The sequence below is a fragment of the Lathamus discolor genome, chromosome Z (genome assembly GCF_037157495.1).
Source record: "Lathamus discolor isolate bLatDis1 chromosome Z, bLatDis1.hap1, whole genome shotgun sequence".
Lineage (NCBI taxonomy): Eukaryota > Metazoa > Chordata > Aves > Psittaciformes > Psittacidae > Lathamus > Lathamus discolor.
Genome location: NC_088909.1, coordinates 18,197,355 through 18,215,000, shown reverse-complemented (window position 1 = coordinate 18,215,000; position 17,646 = coordinate 18,197,355). Strand labels below are relative to the sequence as shown.

At 50.8% G+C, this 17,646-nt stretch overlaps 2 protein-coding genes and 1 long non-coding RNA gene across 4 annotated transcripts in view; 2 read left to right on the top strand and 1 right to left on the bottom strand.

The window, feature by feature from the left end:
- LOC136005503 (uncharacterized) overlaps positions 1–11,609 on the bottom strand; it is a 64,218-nt gene extending 52,609 nt beyond the window's left edge. Inside the window, exons 1-2 of the long non-coding RNA XR_010608792.1 lie at positions 11,528–11,609; positions 9,157–9,869 (exon numbers count right to left, since the gene is read on the bottom strand). This is a non-coding gene — a long non-coding RNA (uncharacterized LOC136005503). The remainder of the gene's footprint in view (positions 1–9,156; positions 9,870–11,527) is intronic.
- On the top strand, positions 3,379–4,913 carry LOC136005213 (atrophin-1-like). 2 transcript variants are annotated; one of them, XM_065662506.1, is made up of 3 exons: positions 3,386–3,691; positions 3,830–4,142; positions 4,482–4,913. In XM_065662506.1, the coding sequence occupies exons 1-3, from the start codon at positions 3,586–3,588 to the stop codon at positions 4,627–4,629; spliced, it is 567 nt and encodes a 188-aa protein (XP_065518578.1). In that variant the 5' UTR covers positions 3,386–3,585; the 3' UTR covers positions 4,630–4,913. The 2 variants fall into 2 exon arrangements, 1 of the variants encoding a protein (XP_065518578.1); XR_010608716.1 differs by lacking the exon at positions 3,830–4,142 and having other exon boundaries at positions 3,379–3,714.
- On the top strand, positions 6,756–10,586 carry IRX3 (iroquois homeobox 3). The gene is made up of 4 exons (XM_065663051.1): positions 6,756–7,352; positions 7,833–8,925; positions 9,471–9,537; positions 10,200–10,586. Exons 1-4 carry the CDS (start codon positions 7,128–7,130, stop codon positions 10,252–10,254), a joined length of 1,440 nt encoding a protein of 479 aa, XP_065519123.1. The 5' UTR covers positions 6,756–7,127; the 3' UTR covers positions 10,255–10,586.
- Positions 11,610–17,646: the final 6,037 nt, after the last annotated feature.

Sequence of the window (17,646 nt, the reverse complement as noted above, 5' to 3'; positions counted from 1 at the left end):
CGTCTCCTGAAGCACTCCCCTGCTAACTTCCAGACCCACCGCGGGGCCTTCCCGGGCCGGACTCTGCCATCCCCCGCTCCGGCCTGGGTCCCCGTTCCCTGCAGTTTTATCCGACGTTATTGCAGATCCAGACTCCTTCACCAAACAACAGATGCAGCCTCTAATGCAAATATTGCCATTTCCCTGCTGAATTAGCCTTGTCACTTAGCCCAGAAGCTGGCAGCGTTAAGCCAGCTTGCATTTTAATTTGGCCCTGAAGTTACTTATTTCATTATTGATCAAACATAATGCTGAATCAATGTTCATCTTGTTACCTGGGCCATTTCCATGTAATACAGTGATAGCACTGCCTGGAGTTACTCATTCCCATCCGAAAGTGACTTTACCATAAAATCAATGCTTGTTTGTTACTGATATAAGTCAGCATCCGTGGGATGAAGAGCAAATAAAGTAGTTATACCATCGCGATCTAAAAGTTTGGCGGAATATGAACGTGAACAAAACACTGATATTTAAACGTATTTTATCTGTGTCAAAATCAACCTACCCAGGCCGATGGGACAGAAAATCTCAGTCTGCAAGATGACGGGCTTTAATATTGTGGGTGTTGCCATTTGTAAAAGCTACCTGGGACCTAATGAGGGAATCATTTCTAGACCAGAGTATCACTACACAGCACATGTGGGCTGTAAGCTCTTCCGGGCAGGGACTGTTTTGGAAAAATAGTAATTAATACTGTAGTAATTAATGATTGTGTCACAAGATCAGACTCGGCGCAATGTTCTCTTCAGTGAAGCTGCTGCTCCTTTTCTCTGCTAGTGTTTTCCCTTCCAGCTAATAAGCCCAGTTACAAATTACGCGAGGCTGTCCGCATCCCCGGCTCTCCCAGGCGGCGGCCGGGGACTGCGGGAACAACCCACCCGGGGGATGCTCCGCTTTGCTTCCATGCAGAATCGTGCCTCGGGTTGCGTTCGCAGACACGTCCAGGCCCCCAGCGACAAATGCCCCTCCCGGCGGTCTGGTGACAAGGGATGAGGGTCGGGGGGGAACCCCCTGGGAATCCGAGGAGGCCCCGTCCCGGGGGGAAGGCCGAGGGGGTGGGTCAGTGGCCAGGACGGCGGGAGCCCCTGCGGGGAGCTGCTGCGTACCCGGGAAAGGAGCAGGGGCAGGGGAATCATCTGCGTTTACCCCACTGGTAAAGCTGAACGAACCCGGGGTATCCTCATCTTACAAAGGCTGCAGCCCTCCCGTCGGAGCCGGTGCGGGAGCAGCACACATCCCGCAGCCGAGGAGGAAGGCGGAGGCTTGGGGCGGGGGGGTACGGGGTCTGCCCGTTCGGTAAGCGCCGGCGTTGCCTGCGGGGAAAGGTGGGATGGGAAATGGCGAGGGGAAATTTCCCGGAGTTGTGAGGACTTCGAGCCCACTTCCCGCTGCTGCGGAGAGCCGGGAAGATCCCTGCGGAGCCGGGCTGAGGGCCACGCTGACACCCTCAGGGCACAAAAGCCACTCGCTCCGAGGGGCTGTGGAAAGTCTAACTGGGTGCATAAATTATATTGGCATAAAATTAGTGAATCTCACTAACAGATTGTAAATCACGTAAACGGTCAAACCACAGATATGAATCACAAATTCCTATAAAGATTAATGTTTCCTAAGATTCACAGCAATTATGCGTTTTTTGGACAAAAGCCTTCTCCCAACCTCTCATTCCCGAGCGCTGCTTTTTTTTTCTTTTTTTTCTTTCTTATTTTTTTTTTTCTGAAGTCGTTCCAGGTTTCGGTGGGGTTTCTAATGAACGATTTACCAAAGGAAAGGTTTTATTAACACCTCTAAAAACTATAAAGTTTATAAGGAGGGAGAAAGGGAGTAGATAGGAAGTTGTGTAACACAATATACTGACCTATTGGCAACGGTCCGAACGCAAATCAGCAAAGCACCACAACGGTGGTGGTGGTTGGGGGAAAGGATTCAGATTAATGAAAGGGAAAAAACAACACCAAGAGCCCAGCGTTGCCCAGCCAGGCAGCTCTTCAGAGCTACCCCCGGAGCCTTGAGCATCTGCTGATGGCCCCTTACCTTTGCTTACCCCCTTGTGGTACACACAGTGCAGTCTGGTCTGCTTAGAAGTGGAAGAAGAAGGAGGAGAACACGGTTGCGAGCAGAAAAGGGACATTATTCCTCAAGGAAATTAGCTGGCAGGAGGTGTATGGGACTTCAGGTCTCTCAGGCACAATTTTTCCCTTCTCGCCTTTATGCAGAACTAGAGATAATAGGTGGAGCTGCAGGTAACGGGGTCTGTTCTTATTCAATTTCCCTAAATGGCCTGGAGAGCACTTAAAAGCCCGGAGAGCTTCTGGCCAGCATTTTCTTATTAACTAATTTCACTTCGATCCTATTAAAGTGTATGCTTTATAACCTTCAAATGAACCTCTCTTTCTCTCTTCTAAACCAAAGCCATTACCTCTTTATGACAAGGATAAAGCTTTTAAAAACGTCGCTCCCTCTCCTAACATCACAGGACGCTTGTCACAGGAACAGCTCCGGAGCACACACTGCGGCCTCCCCCAGCACCCAGGAGTTCCACAGTGGTTCCAGCGCCCGGGAAGGGGCATCGGATCCGTGGGCAGAGGGCGCTAGAAAATGGGATTGGGCATCATTCTCTTTATTTCGCTTTGGAAAAATTTCTGCAATAATGGGTTTTAAATGGATACATATATTTACCATTTCAAACGGGTTCTGCTGTTTCCTGGTAACGCTCACCACAAATGGTAGTAATAAAAGATGAAGTATTTTTTCTCACCTTAGGTCATTAGATTTACAGACAAGGTACTAAATCATTTTAGCTCCCCAAACCTTGAAGGAAAGGCACGCACGCCCTCCCGTCCCCTTCTCTTCTCCTCCCCCTTCTGAAGAAACCTGCAGTGGGAACGGAGACAAAACAGCCGCCGAGGCTAGATAATGTCGCCCTTCAATAGTTAAGTACTAATAATAATAATTAAAAAAAAAAAAAAAAAAGAAAAAAAATGTTGACGTCGGCTGCAGAGTGCGGACTGTCAGTGGCCTCGTCCCAGAGCCTTAACATGAAGGGTCATTAATTGTGTTTTCTTTCCAAATCATATGTCACTGCAATTACCAGATTCTGATCAAGAGACTCCTTTCAGATTGATTCCATATGTGATAAGGAATGTGCAGCTTGTTATCTATCTGTCGCCTTGGAATTATGGAAAAGCTTCAAACGTGTAATTTGAAGAGTCTTTTACCCAGCGCTTTGATCTTTCCCTCTTTTTTTTTAACTCTTTTTTAACTGCGGCTCCTCTCCTCCTAACCCCACGTGTCTTCCCCTTTCCTCATTCCCGGTGTGCTGCCCTACGCCGCAGCTGCCACCCAGGTCCCGACACCCCTGGTCCCGCAGGACGCTGTCCGCGCCGCCGGCAACTCCCCGGCCGTTGCCAGCAGCACCCTCTGACTCCACAGCCGGGCCCCGCAGTACAGAGAGTGACACCGGGCGGCAGCCACCTCCCGAGGCCTGTCCCGCTCCTCTCCGCCGCAGTGACCTGGCGGAGGGGTGAGCGGAGAGCACCGAGGATGGGGTCCCGGGCACCGGACGGGCATTGTCCGGCCCGGCCCCTCCTCCCGGCGGGGCTGGCCCACGAGCCGGCTGCGGACTCAGGAAAGCTGCAGCCAGAGGGAGGTTTGCTTTGAGCTCGGCACCGTGTGAGCCAGCCGGGAGAGGAGGGAGGCGAGGCCGGGGGAAGGGCGGACGGGCGGGCGACGGGGGGTGTGTGTGTTTGGGGTAATAAATCAGTAGCCACTCTCCCGGCTTTGACAGGTCCCGGCCAGAAGACACGTGTCTGTCCGGCCAAGGAGCGCTCTGCCGCCCCTGCTCCCCAGGGGCTGGGCGGCCTTCGGGCCCTGCGCGGCTCCCTCGGCCCTCGGGACGAGCCGACTCCAGCCTCTCCGCCCCACACCCCTTCGGCTCCGGCGCGGCAAATCTCTTTCCCCTACTCTCTATCAGCGGGGAAGGGGCTTTGCGCCCACTCCCGCCGCCATTCACACGGCTCAGCCCGGCCCAGCTCCTCGTCCGCTGCCCAGCTGCGAGGGGCCTGTCCCCGCAGCTGCCCTCCCACAAGCCGCTGCCGAAAGTGAGCTGCGCTTCTCGCCGTAGACATGGCTCCAACCCCCTCCCTGCCCCGGGAAGCTCTCTCCTCTGCTCTCCTCCCTCTCTCCCCGCCGTTTGCTGTCTTCTCCGCTTTTCTTTTTTTTTTTTTTAATTATCTTTTTTCCTTTTTTGTATTTTTTTCCCTCCTCTTCCCACTCCCCCAGCCAAGAACTGCAGCCCTGTAGATTTTTCCTCCCTTCCATTCGGTCCGGCTACGTTTCTTATCCGTTTCTTGCTCATTAATAAACCATCCCTCACCCTCCCCCTGACCTGGACCCATTCTCACCCATAAATTTCTTCTCTCCCTTGCCTCTCTCTCCAGGCTGTCCCCCGGGATCCCCGCTCCCTGCCCGCCACCGCCCGGGAACAAACTCGTGCTGATTGTGCTGCTGCTGAGAAACCACAAAACAACCCCGCCAGCTTTGCCACTCCGTGCCAAGCGTGCAAGCCCAGAAACACGGGGCCGGTGATGTGGGACAAGCGTGGGCCGCTGTGCCTACCCGTGAGGGGCTCAGCCCGGCTCTAGCACCAGCAAGGCGAGCGCGACAGCGTCAAACGGCTACTGATTTACCCGATTTTTCGTAGTCGCCCCATTTTATCCCCGGACATGTATTTGTCCAAGTTGTGGTCCCTCAGTGGCAGCCCCCTCCCTGCCCGTCGCTGCACACAGGAACTTCTGAAAGAAAACAGGACGTGGGGTTCTCTCGCTGTTTTCCTTCTAATTAGAAAGAAATAAACTTATAACTGAATTTAATATTGTTATCCCCTGTGCATTAGACTATCAAACGCAGCGACGTTGAATAAGGAAAATAAATTCCTCCAACCCAGAGTTGTTTTTGCACTAGATTAGCAGATAGGAAATGCTATAAAGATGAACTTAATACGATTAGAGATGTTTCCTACAGATTTTCATATATTGATTCAGGGAATTTTAATTCTGGATCTTGCTTTGCCGTAATCCGCATTTATTACAAGCTGATACAGTTTTATTATAGCAAGCTATCAAGGTCGATTCCTTTAACTGCATAATCTGACATGAATTTCATTTTTAAAGAAATGTAGTTATAAAAATCCATACTGCGGGCGCAGTGGTTATATTGTACCTAAATCACATTTTAAAGGCAATAAATCCGGAGAGTATTTAGGAAGACAGGGGAATATGGTGAATGAGGCTTCTCCAGCCTCAACTTTTCCAAAGACCCTTCAAACTTTATTTTGTGTTTAAGCAGGAGATGGTTGAAGGAGCAGATAAGGGTGGCAGGCTCAGGGCCGCTCAGCCCTGCCCGTAGCCGCAGGTTGCTTGAACTCCTCACGGTCCGGGTAGCTGCTGGAGAGGAACAGGGAGCTCCCGTGCTTGCCACGGACGCGCCGTGATTGCACTGGGTTTTAACTACTCTTAAAAGGCTAAATCGCAACTCATACGCTGGTTTCAGAAAAAGGAGGGGGACGAAAAAGCGAAGGAAAAAAAAAAAAAAAAGAAGAAAAGGGGGGGGGGGGGGAGGAAAAAGAAAACAAGCAAACCGTAATTTAAAAGGTGTTGATCGTTAAAAAAGAAAATCTTATTCGGTAATTAAAACGTATTTTGACTTCTTCCCAATAGCTCCTTAGAAGCCTGTGCCACTTCTCCCTTTGCAAGTGTTGCACGTACCAGGTACTTTCTTCTAAGCCTTGTACTGATTCAGAACAGAGGGAATAAGCAAAATGATCATAAATTTCCTAATTAGAGATTTCGCACCAAGACAAAAAGGTGTTAATGAGTTTAATTCCAGTGCCTGTCATTGTCCCTTTTTTCACACCACTTATTTACTAATGGCCCAGAGGGCTGCTCCCGTCTCTCCTTTGTTAAGATTTTAATTTGCCTTCTTTTCTGCCTTTGATGTAAAATTGTGACCTACAACTCTTTGAAGTCCCTTATTAGGAGGAAAATTAACTTAGCTTTTCCACTGTATCTGCCCACTGTTAGCCCAGACAAAACGTAGCTCCTTAAAGATTCAGTACATTAGGAAACTTTTCAAGGTAGCTCTGGAAATGCAAATTTTTTGCGAAAATTCTAATAGACTTCTAAATCTGTATCAGGAGATGTAACCCTCTCCAGGGCCGGACAGGGGGAAGGATAGGAGGGAATATTTTAGTAAAGAAAACAAAATGAACCCGGCCAAGGAAAGGCTGTAAATTTGAAAACCTGAGCAGGGGGACTCGAGAGAGAGGGGTTTATTTTTAAATGTCACAACTTTTTCCTGTTCCTCCCGTGTGCCGCTCGCAACTGACACCCTGGCTTCCTACTCTGGCGGGGGGGGGGAGGGAGGGCTATGAACGAAATTATATCTAAATCTACCTCTATATAATTAGAATACCATGAGGCAGGGTTAAACCTTTGTAAAACACACAACTGATTGGCGATCGCTAAAACGAGATTTGAAAGCAACTCAAATAAAAGATCGCGACGTCAGTAAACAGATTTAAGAAAAAAAAAAAAAAAAAAAGAAGAAGGAGGAGGAGGGGGGGGGGGTGCAGCAGCTAGTGACAAACCCGGCGAGAGCGAGCTCTGGGCATGAGAGAGAGAGGGAGGCAGAGGGAGAGAGAGACTTAAAAGAAATAGGAGGGGCTTGTGAGAGACTAGAAATGTCAATCAGAGCCCAGAGTCCCAATAATCTCAGGCAATCTGTTAGGACCTGACCTGGGTCCACTCAGATCAATAGGAAAACTGAGAGAAGAAAGAAGCGATCGGATCGTTTACCGCGGCGGCCGAAGGCAGGAGGGAGCCCGCGGCCTCCGCGCATCCCCTGTTCCCCCCTCCATGTCCGCCGGAGTTTGCGGGAGGCGCTGAAAGTGTGGGCGGCCGGCGAGGGCAAGCGACCCGGCTGCCTCCTCCGCTGCCGGCCCTGCTACTTTCTCCCTTTTCTCTCCCTTCTTCCTCTCTTCTCCCCCCCTCCTCCTTTCCCCCCTCCCCTGCCCCCGCTCCCACACCATGTCTTTCCCCCAGCTGGGCTACCAGTACATCAGGCCGATTTACCCAGCGGAGCGCCCGGGGAGCGGCGGCTCCCGCGGCGGCGCCGAGCTGGCCCCGTCCGGGACCCTCTCCAACGTGCTCTCCTCCATGTACAGCGCGCCCTACGCCGCCGCCGCTGCCGCCGCCCAGAGCTACGGAGCGTTCCTGCCCTACGCCGCCGAGCTGCCCATCTTCCCCCAGCTGGTAAGAGGCCCCCCAGGGGCTCGCCGCTCACTCCCCGGGACTCTCCGGTCGGGGCCAGCCTGGGCACGGCTCGAGCTGGAGATAGGGCAGGGGGGCTGCCGGGAGGGCTGTCAGGGGAGATGGGGCTTTATCTCTACCCGACCCCGGGAGCAGGGCCGAAGAGGGGCAGGGCCGGAGCGGCGACCCCGCGTCCCCTCCTCCGCCCGCAGGGCTTGACGGCTGCGGTGACCGGCCCCGGCTGCCGGCGGCCCCGCTGCGCACACGCACCTGGGGAGTCGGTCCTTCTCTACGGGCTCCGCGCCTCAGCCGCGGCGTAGCCGGCGGGGCCCGGGCTGCTGCAGCGGGGCAGGGGAGTTCCGCGGCGAGGGAGGCAGCTCGGCCTGGCCTCCGCGCTACCCGTAACGGCGGCGGGATGGAGGGGCCCCGGGCCGGGCCGAAAGCACCGTCTTATCCGGGCCGCCCCCTTCCCTCTTGCTGCAGGGCGCCCAGTACGAGCTGAAGGAGAGCCCGGGGGTGCAGCACGCCGCTTTCCCCCACCACCACCCCGCCTTCTACCCCTACGGGCAGTACCAGTTCGGGGACCCGTCGCGGCCCAAGAATGCCACCCGGGAGAGCACCAGCACCCTCAAGGCCTGGCTCAACGAGCACCGGAAAAACCCCTACCCCACCAAGGGCGAGAAGATCATGCTGGCCATCATCACCAAAATGACCCTCACCCAGGTCTCCACCTGGTTCGCCAATGCACGGCGGCGGCTCAAAAAGGAGAACAAAATGACCTGGGCCCCCCGAAGCAGGACGGACGAGGAGGGCAACTCCTACGGGAGCGATCACGAGGGGGAAGAGGACAAGCGGGAGGACGAGGAAGAGATCGACCTGGAGAACATCGACACCGAGAACATCGAGAGCAACAAGGACGAGCTGGAGGACGAGCTGCAGGACGCCGACCTCCTGCACTCCGACTCCAAGACCGACTCGGAGGGCTCCGAGGGCTTCGAGGACCTGCCAGGCTCCGAGGAGCGCTACGTCAAGGCCGCCGAGGGGGAGCCGCAGCATCTCCGCCACCACCACCTCCACCACCACCATCATCACCATCACAAGTGCGAGCTCCCCGCCGCCGCCCTGGAGCCCCTCAAGCCGCCCCTGCAGCCGCCGCACCACCAGCTCTCGCCCCCCTCCTCTGCCTCTTCCTCCGCCGCCTCCTCCCCGACGGACGGCGCTTTGGCCGGTACCCTGCCGAAGCCCAAGATCTGGTCGCTGGCTGAGACGGCCACCAGCCCGGACAACCCCCGCAAGTCTCCCGGCGGCGGCTCCCCGCCCGCAGCAGCCCCGCTGCCGCTGCCCCCCCCGCCGCCGCCCCACAGACTCGTCTCCTCCTGCCCCCTGAGCAAGTTCTCCAACTGGACCAACCGAGCCTTCCCGGCCCACCACCACCATCACCACCCGGCCCCCCACCCGCTGGCCTTACTGAACACCCCCCACCTCCTGGGGCTGGGGGCAGCTCCCGCCGCTCCCCCCGCCGCCACCTTCCCGCGGCCCGCGGCCCAGGCGCAGAGCGCGGAGCCCGCCGGAGCAGGTGACCGCTGAGGGACGCGCCGGGGACGGGTTCGGGCCGGCAGCCACCGCGGGGGGCTCGGCGGTGCTGCGCGGAGCGGCGCGGAAGTCCCTGCCGGTTTCTCACGGTGGCCCCTGCCCGGCGCAGCCGTCGGGGCGCAGGTGGCAGAGGGCAGGCGGCCGCGGGGCCCCCCGGTGCAGCGGCGGCGGCGGGGGGGCCTCCGCCAGGTTAGTCTCACACCCCCGGCGTTACCTTCCTCCGACGGATGTAACTTTTGTTGCTGTTGTTGTTGCTGCTCAAATCGTCTTTGCGGAAGGACCGGGCCGCAAGGCTTGCTCCGGGGTCGGTTCGGGTTCTCTTTGACGGTCACTCCTGCAGCAAAGCAGTCGCTTTGTCGTATTTGCAACTTGCCGAGAAGAGATCTTAAGTCTAGAGGCTTAATTCAGGGATAGGAGTGAATAAAATGGGGATTTAAAATGGGGATTGTAAAGGAACACTTTTTTTTTTTCTGTGTTTTTTTCTTTTCTCCTTCTCTTTTTTTTTTTTTTTTTTTTTTTTTTTTTTAGATCGATGTAGTGCCTTGGAAGTAGAGAAAAAGTTAATAAAGACAGCTTTCCAGCCAGTGCAGAGGTGGTAAGGGATTGCTTCCTCTGCCTTCTAAGGATATGTAGAGGGAGTTGTAAACGGTTAGCTTATTTTCTCCGCGTCTTTAGTTCTTCTCCCAGAGCTGTTTCTTGTCCTTCTTCAGCGTGTGTGGTGGGTTATTCCGATCCGGTGTTTTTCTTTCCTTTGCCGTCCGCTCCTCGGGAGCGATGCCCCCGGGCCGGCCGAGCCGCACCCGGGGCCGCGGCTCCTGTGCTTGGGGCCGGGGGGAGCGCCCCTGGGCGGCCGGTGCCCGCCTCCCCCAGCGCCGGAGAAACGGTGCGGAGAAACGCAGCAGCGCAGGGGCGGCTGGACAAAACCGGCTATAATGATAATAACAATAATAACAAAAGCTAAAATAAGCCCCAGCGAGTAGAAGACCTGAAGGGGTTGAACCTTGCCGCTCTGAGCTTGGCCTCGCAGCCACTGAAATCAATTGCTCGTCTGATGAGCAAAACCACGGGGATATTCATAGCTAAATAAATTTGCTATAAGTCACTCCTAAAACTTTATATATTTAGAAACCTATTTTTAAACCCATAACAACAACAACAACAAAACCAGCGCTACCTACAGTTAGAAATACCGTGCCAGCCCCATATGACTAGAAATCTTATTAAATACATATTTTTTTCTGTGTCATTTTTTTCCAGGCCCCAGAACCAACTTGATGCCGCTATGGTTCTATCGGCGTTGTCATCATCATAGTTAATTTTTGTAATTGTTGTTGTAATGACTGTAAAAACGAAACAAAACAAACAAAAAAATAATCTCTGTATAGTTACAACTTGTAAGCATGTCCGTATATTAAAACTAAAAAGGAAAAAAAAATATACCCGCTTCTGTACTACCACCTGGATTAGCTGAGTTTGTGAGGTTTTTTGGAAGTCCAGTGAGAATTAGGTGTTTCGATTTTTTTTTTTTTGGTTGTTGTTGTTTGTTTTTGTACATACAGTAAAAATGTACATACGTGTGAACCAAATTGTACAAGAAAGTATATATTTTTGGCTAATAAATAAACTGTTGCCACTTTGACTACACTCTCTGTTCCCACCCATGGAGTTATTTTTGCCGGCCCACCTCTCCCCCCGCCGCTGGTGCCTGTTTTGTCCGCGGCGGGAGCGGCTCGCTCCGGCCCAGGTTCGGCTCGGTCCCGGTCGCCCCGCCGCAGGGCCGGCCCGCGGCTGCTCCTTCTGCAGCGGCAGCGAGGCCGAACGCTGGAACCGCAGCGCCCCCTGCAGGCGCCGGTGCCCGGCCCGGTGCCCCGCGGTCGGCGATGGGGGGGCGGCTGCGCCGCTGGCAATGTGCGCAGATCCGCGGGCAGCGCCCTGCAGCCGGGACGGCGCCGGGACCGGGCCCGCGGCCAGCCGCCGGTGGTCCATCGTCTCCCCCGAGCACCTTGTTACCAGGTGCCGGTCTCCAGCCCCCTCGAGAAGCGAGAGGGGTTAACTGAAAGGAAACTTCGGGGGTCGGCAGCGCCGCGGTGGGGCGGCGGTGCTTCCTTCGCCTGCAGCCCAAGGGGCAGGTTTTAGGAGGCTCTCCCCGGGCCCGCCGTACCTCTGAGGGGGACAGGGCTGTCAGGGGCAAAGCGGGCTGCGCGGGGCCGGGACATGCCCCTCGCTCCAGGGGGTTTGCAGACAGCGGGAGGCACCTAGAACCGAAGGTGCTTCGCTCCGCTCCGCGCCTGGCGGGCTGCACCCCCTGCCGTCCCCCGGCCCCGGGAGATGCCGGCTGCACCTCCGCCGGCCTGCCCTGAGAGCTGCATCTTCCCCGCCGCTGCATTTCCTCAACAAAGCGCTGGAATTGAGCCCTATACAGAAAGGTCCGGCCGCTCCAGGCGGCAGTGACTGCTGGCAGGGGATGGAAGAGGACCCTGCCCCCCCGGCCTCGCAGTCAAGTGAAAACCATGCCAGGGGGACAGGGGCTGCCGCCCTTCCCTTCCCCTCCCTTCCTCTATTCCCGATTTACCACCAGTCGGTACCTGCGGACGGCAGCTCTCGTCCCGCACCCGCGCTGGAAGGGCAGCCCGGGCAGGCAGGGCGGGCAGCCGGGCTCCATTCGGCTTCTGAGCCCAGGCTCTTCCTTAGCATCTCCGGGGGGTGCCCCCTCCCATCCCCCTTTCCTCTCCTTACAGTCTTGCCAATGGCATAATTACAGAGGTAGTGATTAAATACCTGGTGCTTTTCTCGTTTGGGTGACAGACCCTGTGGAGGGGGATGGTGGTGGGAGCTAGGAAGCAAGAGTTAAAATGAAGTTAAAGTACAAACAGAAGCACATAGCTGACATGCTTCAAGTTTAGACAGTACAAGATATGCAAATGCACAGGGCTGTGCGGTATTGACATTTTGAGGTCATAGTGATAGGAATGTATTATTTATAGGATTGGGTTGCACTAGGCTGATAAACTACATTTTAAATCCTAGGCGTTTGTAAGTGATAAGATTTATATAAATGTTTATGGTATATATATGCGTGTGTGTATACACACGTTTTACATATGTGTTTTAATATTTCTCAACTAATACTCTTCCTGGCAGACACTGGGGTGGGGAGAACCCTGCCCTGATGCACGCCTGCAGCCTCTCCAGCTGCGGGTAGTGGTGGATGGCTGCAGCCGAGCCAGCCCTGGACTTCTGGGGAGGCCAGGGAAGGGACCCCCAGAGTTGGCAGCAGTGTTGGCATCTTTTCTTTCTCCCCACCCTATCCCCTTCCTCTCCCCATACGTCCCCTCTGGCCACAGCTCACCCTCGAAGTGGCGCTTGCCTCCTCACTGCCTGTCCAGCTGTTTTTCTGCCAGGAGCTGTTCCCCCTCTTTCGCTCTGACAGGCTTCTGAAACGAGGGTAAACTCTGTGGGTGGGTGGTTAGAAAACGGGTTGTTTCTCATGTAAATTTTACCCAGTCCCTCTGCACTTTGTATCCCTGCGTTTCCCTTAGCCAATTCTTGTTGAAGGAAAACAAAAAAAAAAAAAAAGAAAGATTAATGACATGTAAAATGGGAGGGGTGGGGGGAGAGAAAGCTAGAGGCAAATTTCCACATCCCCTTCCTTTGGACATCCTGGTGGGTTTTCCATAGAAACTTTCACACAGTGGCCAGACAGATGCTTAAAAAGGAGTGAAGAAAATAATGAGACCACAATGGGAAAACAATTGTATCCCCAGCTTTCCAGCTCCATTAAAGGCTCCTTTGCCTTTGCAGCAGAGACCCTGAGCTCCCTGTCCCCGCAGAGCCCTCTCCCTTCGGCCTGAGCGGCAGGGATGCTCCCGCAGAAGCGGCAGCTGTGTGGTAGCCATGGGAAAGCCGCCCCTTTGGCTTCTGGAAGTGAGAACTTGGTTTCCCTGCGGGGGGAAAGCAGCCTTTGTGCCTGCCTGGCTTCCCTAATGTGGAGAAAATTCCCATTAATTTTGTGAGGAAACATTTTGTTATGCATGTTTCAACAAAACATTAAAAATCCTACGCATATTTTTTTGTTTTAGAAATCACTCTCACAGCTTGACAGCCTCGCTGGAGCCCCAGCCAGGCCTGCCCGCGACGGTGCAGAGGCCTCTCTCCCTCTCCCTCTCTGCTGGCTGCTCTTTTCCTGTCTAATCAATTATCTCCCTCGCTAGTCCTTCTCAAAGGTGAGAGCTCATTATGCATATTCATAAATCACAGCTCACAGACCTGACACTGATTGATGTAATCATCTCCTGCTCACTCCCTGTCTGCGCGGGGCCGGCCGGAGGAAGCGCCGGTGAGGAGGAGGAGGAGGCACGAGAAAAAGACTTCCAACTTGTCAGACCCACTTCTGAGGGGAGCGGCTGGCCGGGTGCAGCGGCCATGTCAGCCTTCCCATTCACCTCAGCCAAAGTGCCCATCACAGCCTGGGGACAAGTACAGGAGAAAGCTCTGTGAGCTGGGAAGTGCCAGTGGGCTGCCTCCAGTACAGCCAACTGTTCTGCGGACAAAATTGCAAGAGTAAGGGAAAGATCTAGTGCAATTTTCACAGTCAGGCACCAGACTGTGTGTTAAAATACACCCCCCAAATCTTTCACATCAGCTAACGTGCTTGCTGTTATTTTCCTTAGATAGTTAAAACTGGCTTAACCCCCGTAAGAACGAATGTATTCTGTACAGAGTGTGATCATGTGTATTTAGAGATGTGAAATAGAAAATATCTTCACTATTATCCTTGCAGCTGTCCTCAGTAGCTATACCGTAAACAAATAGAAAAGTTGTGAACGATGTAAGTTCCTGCTGCAAGGGTCTGGAGGAAAAAGGGCTCCTTCAGCTCCTACCACCAGCTTTCCAGGCAGGAACGTAAATCTCAGCTGTGACTTGTTTCCCAAAGTGTGCTTCAGCATAGCAGAGTTCAAGATGCTGTTCTGACTGTGTGGTTTACCTGTGTAGTTAGTACTTACACTTTTAAAATACCTTCTTTCATCACTTTGATCAGAACCATCAGTGTACTAAAGTAATAAAAAATAATATATGCCATAGAAATCATAACAGGATACAAATCAAAGGGAGCCCTAATCAAGTACTTTTGAGAGTGTTATCTTCCTTGTTAACAAATGGTAATAAGAAAATTAAGGCTTATAGCTTCCTTGTGTTTTATCTAAGAAACCAATAATGATATCAGATGTTCTTTGTTTCATATGTTTGAATGTAAAGCAGAATAATGAAGAACATGTACCTTCTATGGCTTCATTTGCTTTATGGGTATTAACCCTTTAGGATGCCAGTGAAATTATGGATGTGCAGAATGAGGACAAGACTGTGCTGCCACTCAGGGTTTTGAGGCTCTTCTTTGCTGCAGTCAAGACAACATCTTTTTTTATTAAATGCTGAAATTGGAACAAAGCAACAATGGCTGCTTGCTAACTGTGCATGTCCAACAGGCCTCTTTACTATTCAGCAAATGGAAGATATTAAACAACATTTTGCTTAAAGGTACACTGAGGCCATTTCCATTAGGACATGGTGTCATTCATTTATTCACATGTTAAGTGGATGTCCTTGTGGCTAATGAGTAATAATCAACAGTGACTCCACTTTATTCCTTTGCTCCTAGCAATGTTAAATACTCTGATGGAGTCTCTTTGCTGACACACTAGAGAATATGGTTAAAAAGTGCTAAAGGACATTTTCAGCGTAGAGCAGCCACATACACACATGCTGGAAATACCACTTTTATTACAGTCTATTCTATTAGGCTTTGGTCCTGTTTAAGGCATGGCATTTGGAAAATGCTGGTATTTATCTGAAGGTACTTTATGCCTTAAGATCTGGGAACTCTCTCAGTTTGAGAGTCAACATGGTTATTGCTGGGAGATGAGATCTTGTCCATCTGGTTTATAAAAAAATCAAACCACACCTTATGGCACCTTCTCTAGACTCTGTACGTGACTTCAGATAAACATTTAGTGGAGCAGTGATTTAGGACAAAACCTTTCCTGCAAAAAAATGTAGCTTGACATTTATTTTCTAAAATAAAGTAACTCCCCTACCAGCTAATGAATACATTTTATTGCATCAACCACAGCAGCTAAGTAGGCTAATAAACTATATATTAATATATTTTTTTCCTTTACATGATTGCTTACACTGGAGTCTGCAGCTTGGTTGTCTCCTGTGTCAATTCCTAAAGTTTGAAAGGTATAAATGAATCATTCTTGGTAATGATTAAGCTTAAGTTAGAAATAAAATATGTCAATCAATCTGGTTGGAAATGTTCCTGCTGTCTAAGTTGGTTATGCAAAACACTCTAAGGTGTGTAGGCATGCTCAATTAGGTCAAGGGATCTGATGGCACTCCTAGCCATAAATGTGTGTCACTTGGATTCCTCATTATTTTTAGCACTGGTGAAAATTCATGTCAGTAGGCCAGCTAGCCACACTGGAATAAAATTACTTACTGGATATGCATAAACTGAAGGGTTTAATACATTAGTATTATACTTATTTTCAAGCAAAACAGTGAAAATAAAATCTGTCCCTTTCTCTCAAATATATGAATATCTCAACTGAATTTCTCAGTGATCATTAGTATAATTCACACTACAGTATGCAATAAAATTTAAGTGCCTAAAAACATAGGTATAATGTGAAATTAGATACAAGGAGTAAAATATTGATTTTCTCTATTGCAGTCTAACTTCTGAGAGAGATAGAGCTTCACTAGGAGATTAGACCAGCCCCATTCCAAAATTGTTTAATGAAAAAGGACGCTTGAAATGGCTATTGAACAGTGATGCTAGTGCTGGTGTTTTCAGGTGGAGACTTCTGCAAGTGATTCCTATAGAAGATGATGCCAGAAATTTGTACTGTATAGACAGATTACCTTTGGTGTACTAAATCATACCCTGATACTAACAGAAAGACTTCAGTGTAATTCCAGGAAGAAAATACCAGGAAAAGCAAGTTTATTGCTTGTGCCTGCCCTTCTGGCATCCGATGTAGCTGCTGAGATGACCTGAACTGGCTAAATGACCAGGGTTAAATCCTATGGTTTTAAACTTTCCATGCTCCTGCTAAACCACACCAAGAGCTTGGGCATGAGAAATTAAAAGAGAAATCAGCTAAACACAGCAACCCAGCCTGGTTTTGTTGTGGAAAAATAACCCCAAACCAAACCAAACCAAAACCAAACTAACTGCGGGAAACTGGTGAACTAAAATAAAAACATTGCTTCCAAGAATCAGAGGCAGGACTATTACTGCAGGTAAGACTGGCACTTCTTAAACACGATTCTTAAAGGTGGTGTTAAAGATGGCAGTGTCCCTTTAAGAACGGCTCCATGCAGCTAATATTTTGTTTACTGCCAATAAAATGCAATTAAATCTCATGAATTAATATATTCACTTTAGGAAGAATTCCCATTCTTTTCTTCGTATATCAAAATGGAGCCATCATCAGTCAGTTAGTTAAATAGGGGAATCCGGAGAGTAAGTAAATGGAAGAGCTTTCAAACGCAGGGCTGAAAATGCCCAATGAATGTGTAGGGGGCTTCAATAAAAAGATTTTGACTTGTGTTTTCACCCCTTTCCCACTTTGCTCATTGTTTACTGACACCGCTATGGACACAGTATTCAGTCCCTGCCCGCCCCAGCCCTGGGATGTAAAAATGTCATCTCTATTGTGCTGCCGGGCTCGCTTTGATGCTGCCGCAGCCCTTTGTGTGCCCTTCTCAATCCCTTTATAAGGCTGTCCTGATTGTCCATACTGAACATCGCCACAAAAGCTCGTCTTATTGAGAATATAAAAAAGTCAGAGAAGGGCCAAATGACGGGAGATTGGGCCTTTGCTGTAAAAGACCTACTATTCACATTCAGCAGTCGCTTTTTCACCAAGGAATTACAAAGTTAGGACTGCAGCCGCACCAGCAAAGCCATTTTAGGTACTTTCTTCTGAAATTATATTTATAATTACTAGTATTGGGTTTTTTTTGTTTGGCTTGTTTGTTTGTTTGTTTTTTAAAAGATCACATACTATTAAGGACAAATATTGACTCCTAGAAGCAGTTGTGGAGGCTACTTTCACTTTCCCAAAGGAAAATGACTGCGTGACTCATGTGCATGTTTCAGTTGGGAAGTTTAGACAAATATTGTATGGAAGTTCAGCTACATATTATACTACAAAAATGGCTTGTGACAATAAAATAGAACAGAAACAGACCTCATCTTCCCCTGCTATGTAGGAACACACAGATTTGCAATCGAAAACTTGAAACAGAGGATTTAAATTGTCAGTCTGGAAAACCTCTACTAGTTGTTCTTCCCCCTAATGCTATCCTAACTTGTACTGAGTGTCCGTGGGCAGGACAGAGACAAAGGCTGGATAAGGTCTTATTCTTTGGGAATGGGCTATTGGAATGGGAGGATGGTGATTTCATGGCTTTTGTTACTGAGGTTAGGGACCGAATTCTCTCACTGAATTAGAATAGTAACAAGTGGGACTGGGGATCTCTGGGGCTTTTGTAGTGCACTCATCTGAGAGATTGTGCTTTTCTCAGCCCTTCAGATTTATTTTGCCAAAGTTACAGGGCAATTATGGAAATGCGTCCTTTGAAGCCGGGCCGATTTCTCTTTATTTTCTCTCTACCCCTCCCAAAGCAAAGCCTC

Excerpts from the sequence above, each read along its gene's own strand:
- LOC136005213 (XM_065662506.1), top strand. The coding sequence starts at position 3,586 with ATGGGGTCCCGGGCACCGGACGGGCATTGTCCGGCCCGGCCCCTCCTC. Across the intron at positions 3,692-3,829 it reads AAAGCTGCAGCCAGAGGGAG|GTCCCGGCCAGAAGACACGT; the intron begins GTTTGCTTTGAG and ends CGGCTTTGACAG. Across the intron at positions 4,143-4,481 it reads CCCACAAGCCGCTGCCGAAA|GCTGTCCCCCGGGATCCCCG; the intron begins GTGAGCTGCGCT and ends CTCTCTCTCCAG.
- IRX3 (XM_065663051.1), top strand. The coding sequence starts at position 7,128 with ATGTCTTTCCCCCAGCTGGGCTACCAGTACATCAGGCCGATTTACCCA. Across the intron at positions 8,926-9,470 it reads CGCGGAGCCCGCCGGAGCAG|ATCGATGTAGTGCCTTGGAA; the intron begins GTGACCGCTGAG and ends TTTTTTTTTTAG. Across the intron at positions 9,538-10,199 it reads TTCCAGCCAGTGCAGAGGTG|GCCCCAGAACCAACTTGATG; the intron begins GTAAGGGATTGC and ends ATTTTTTTCCAG.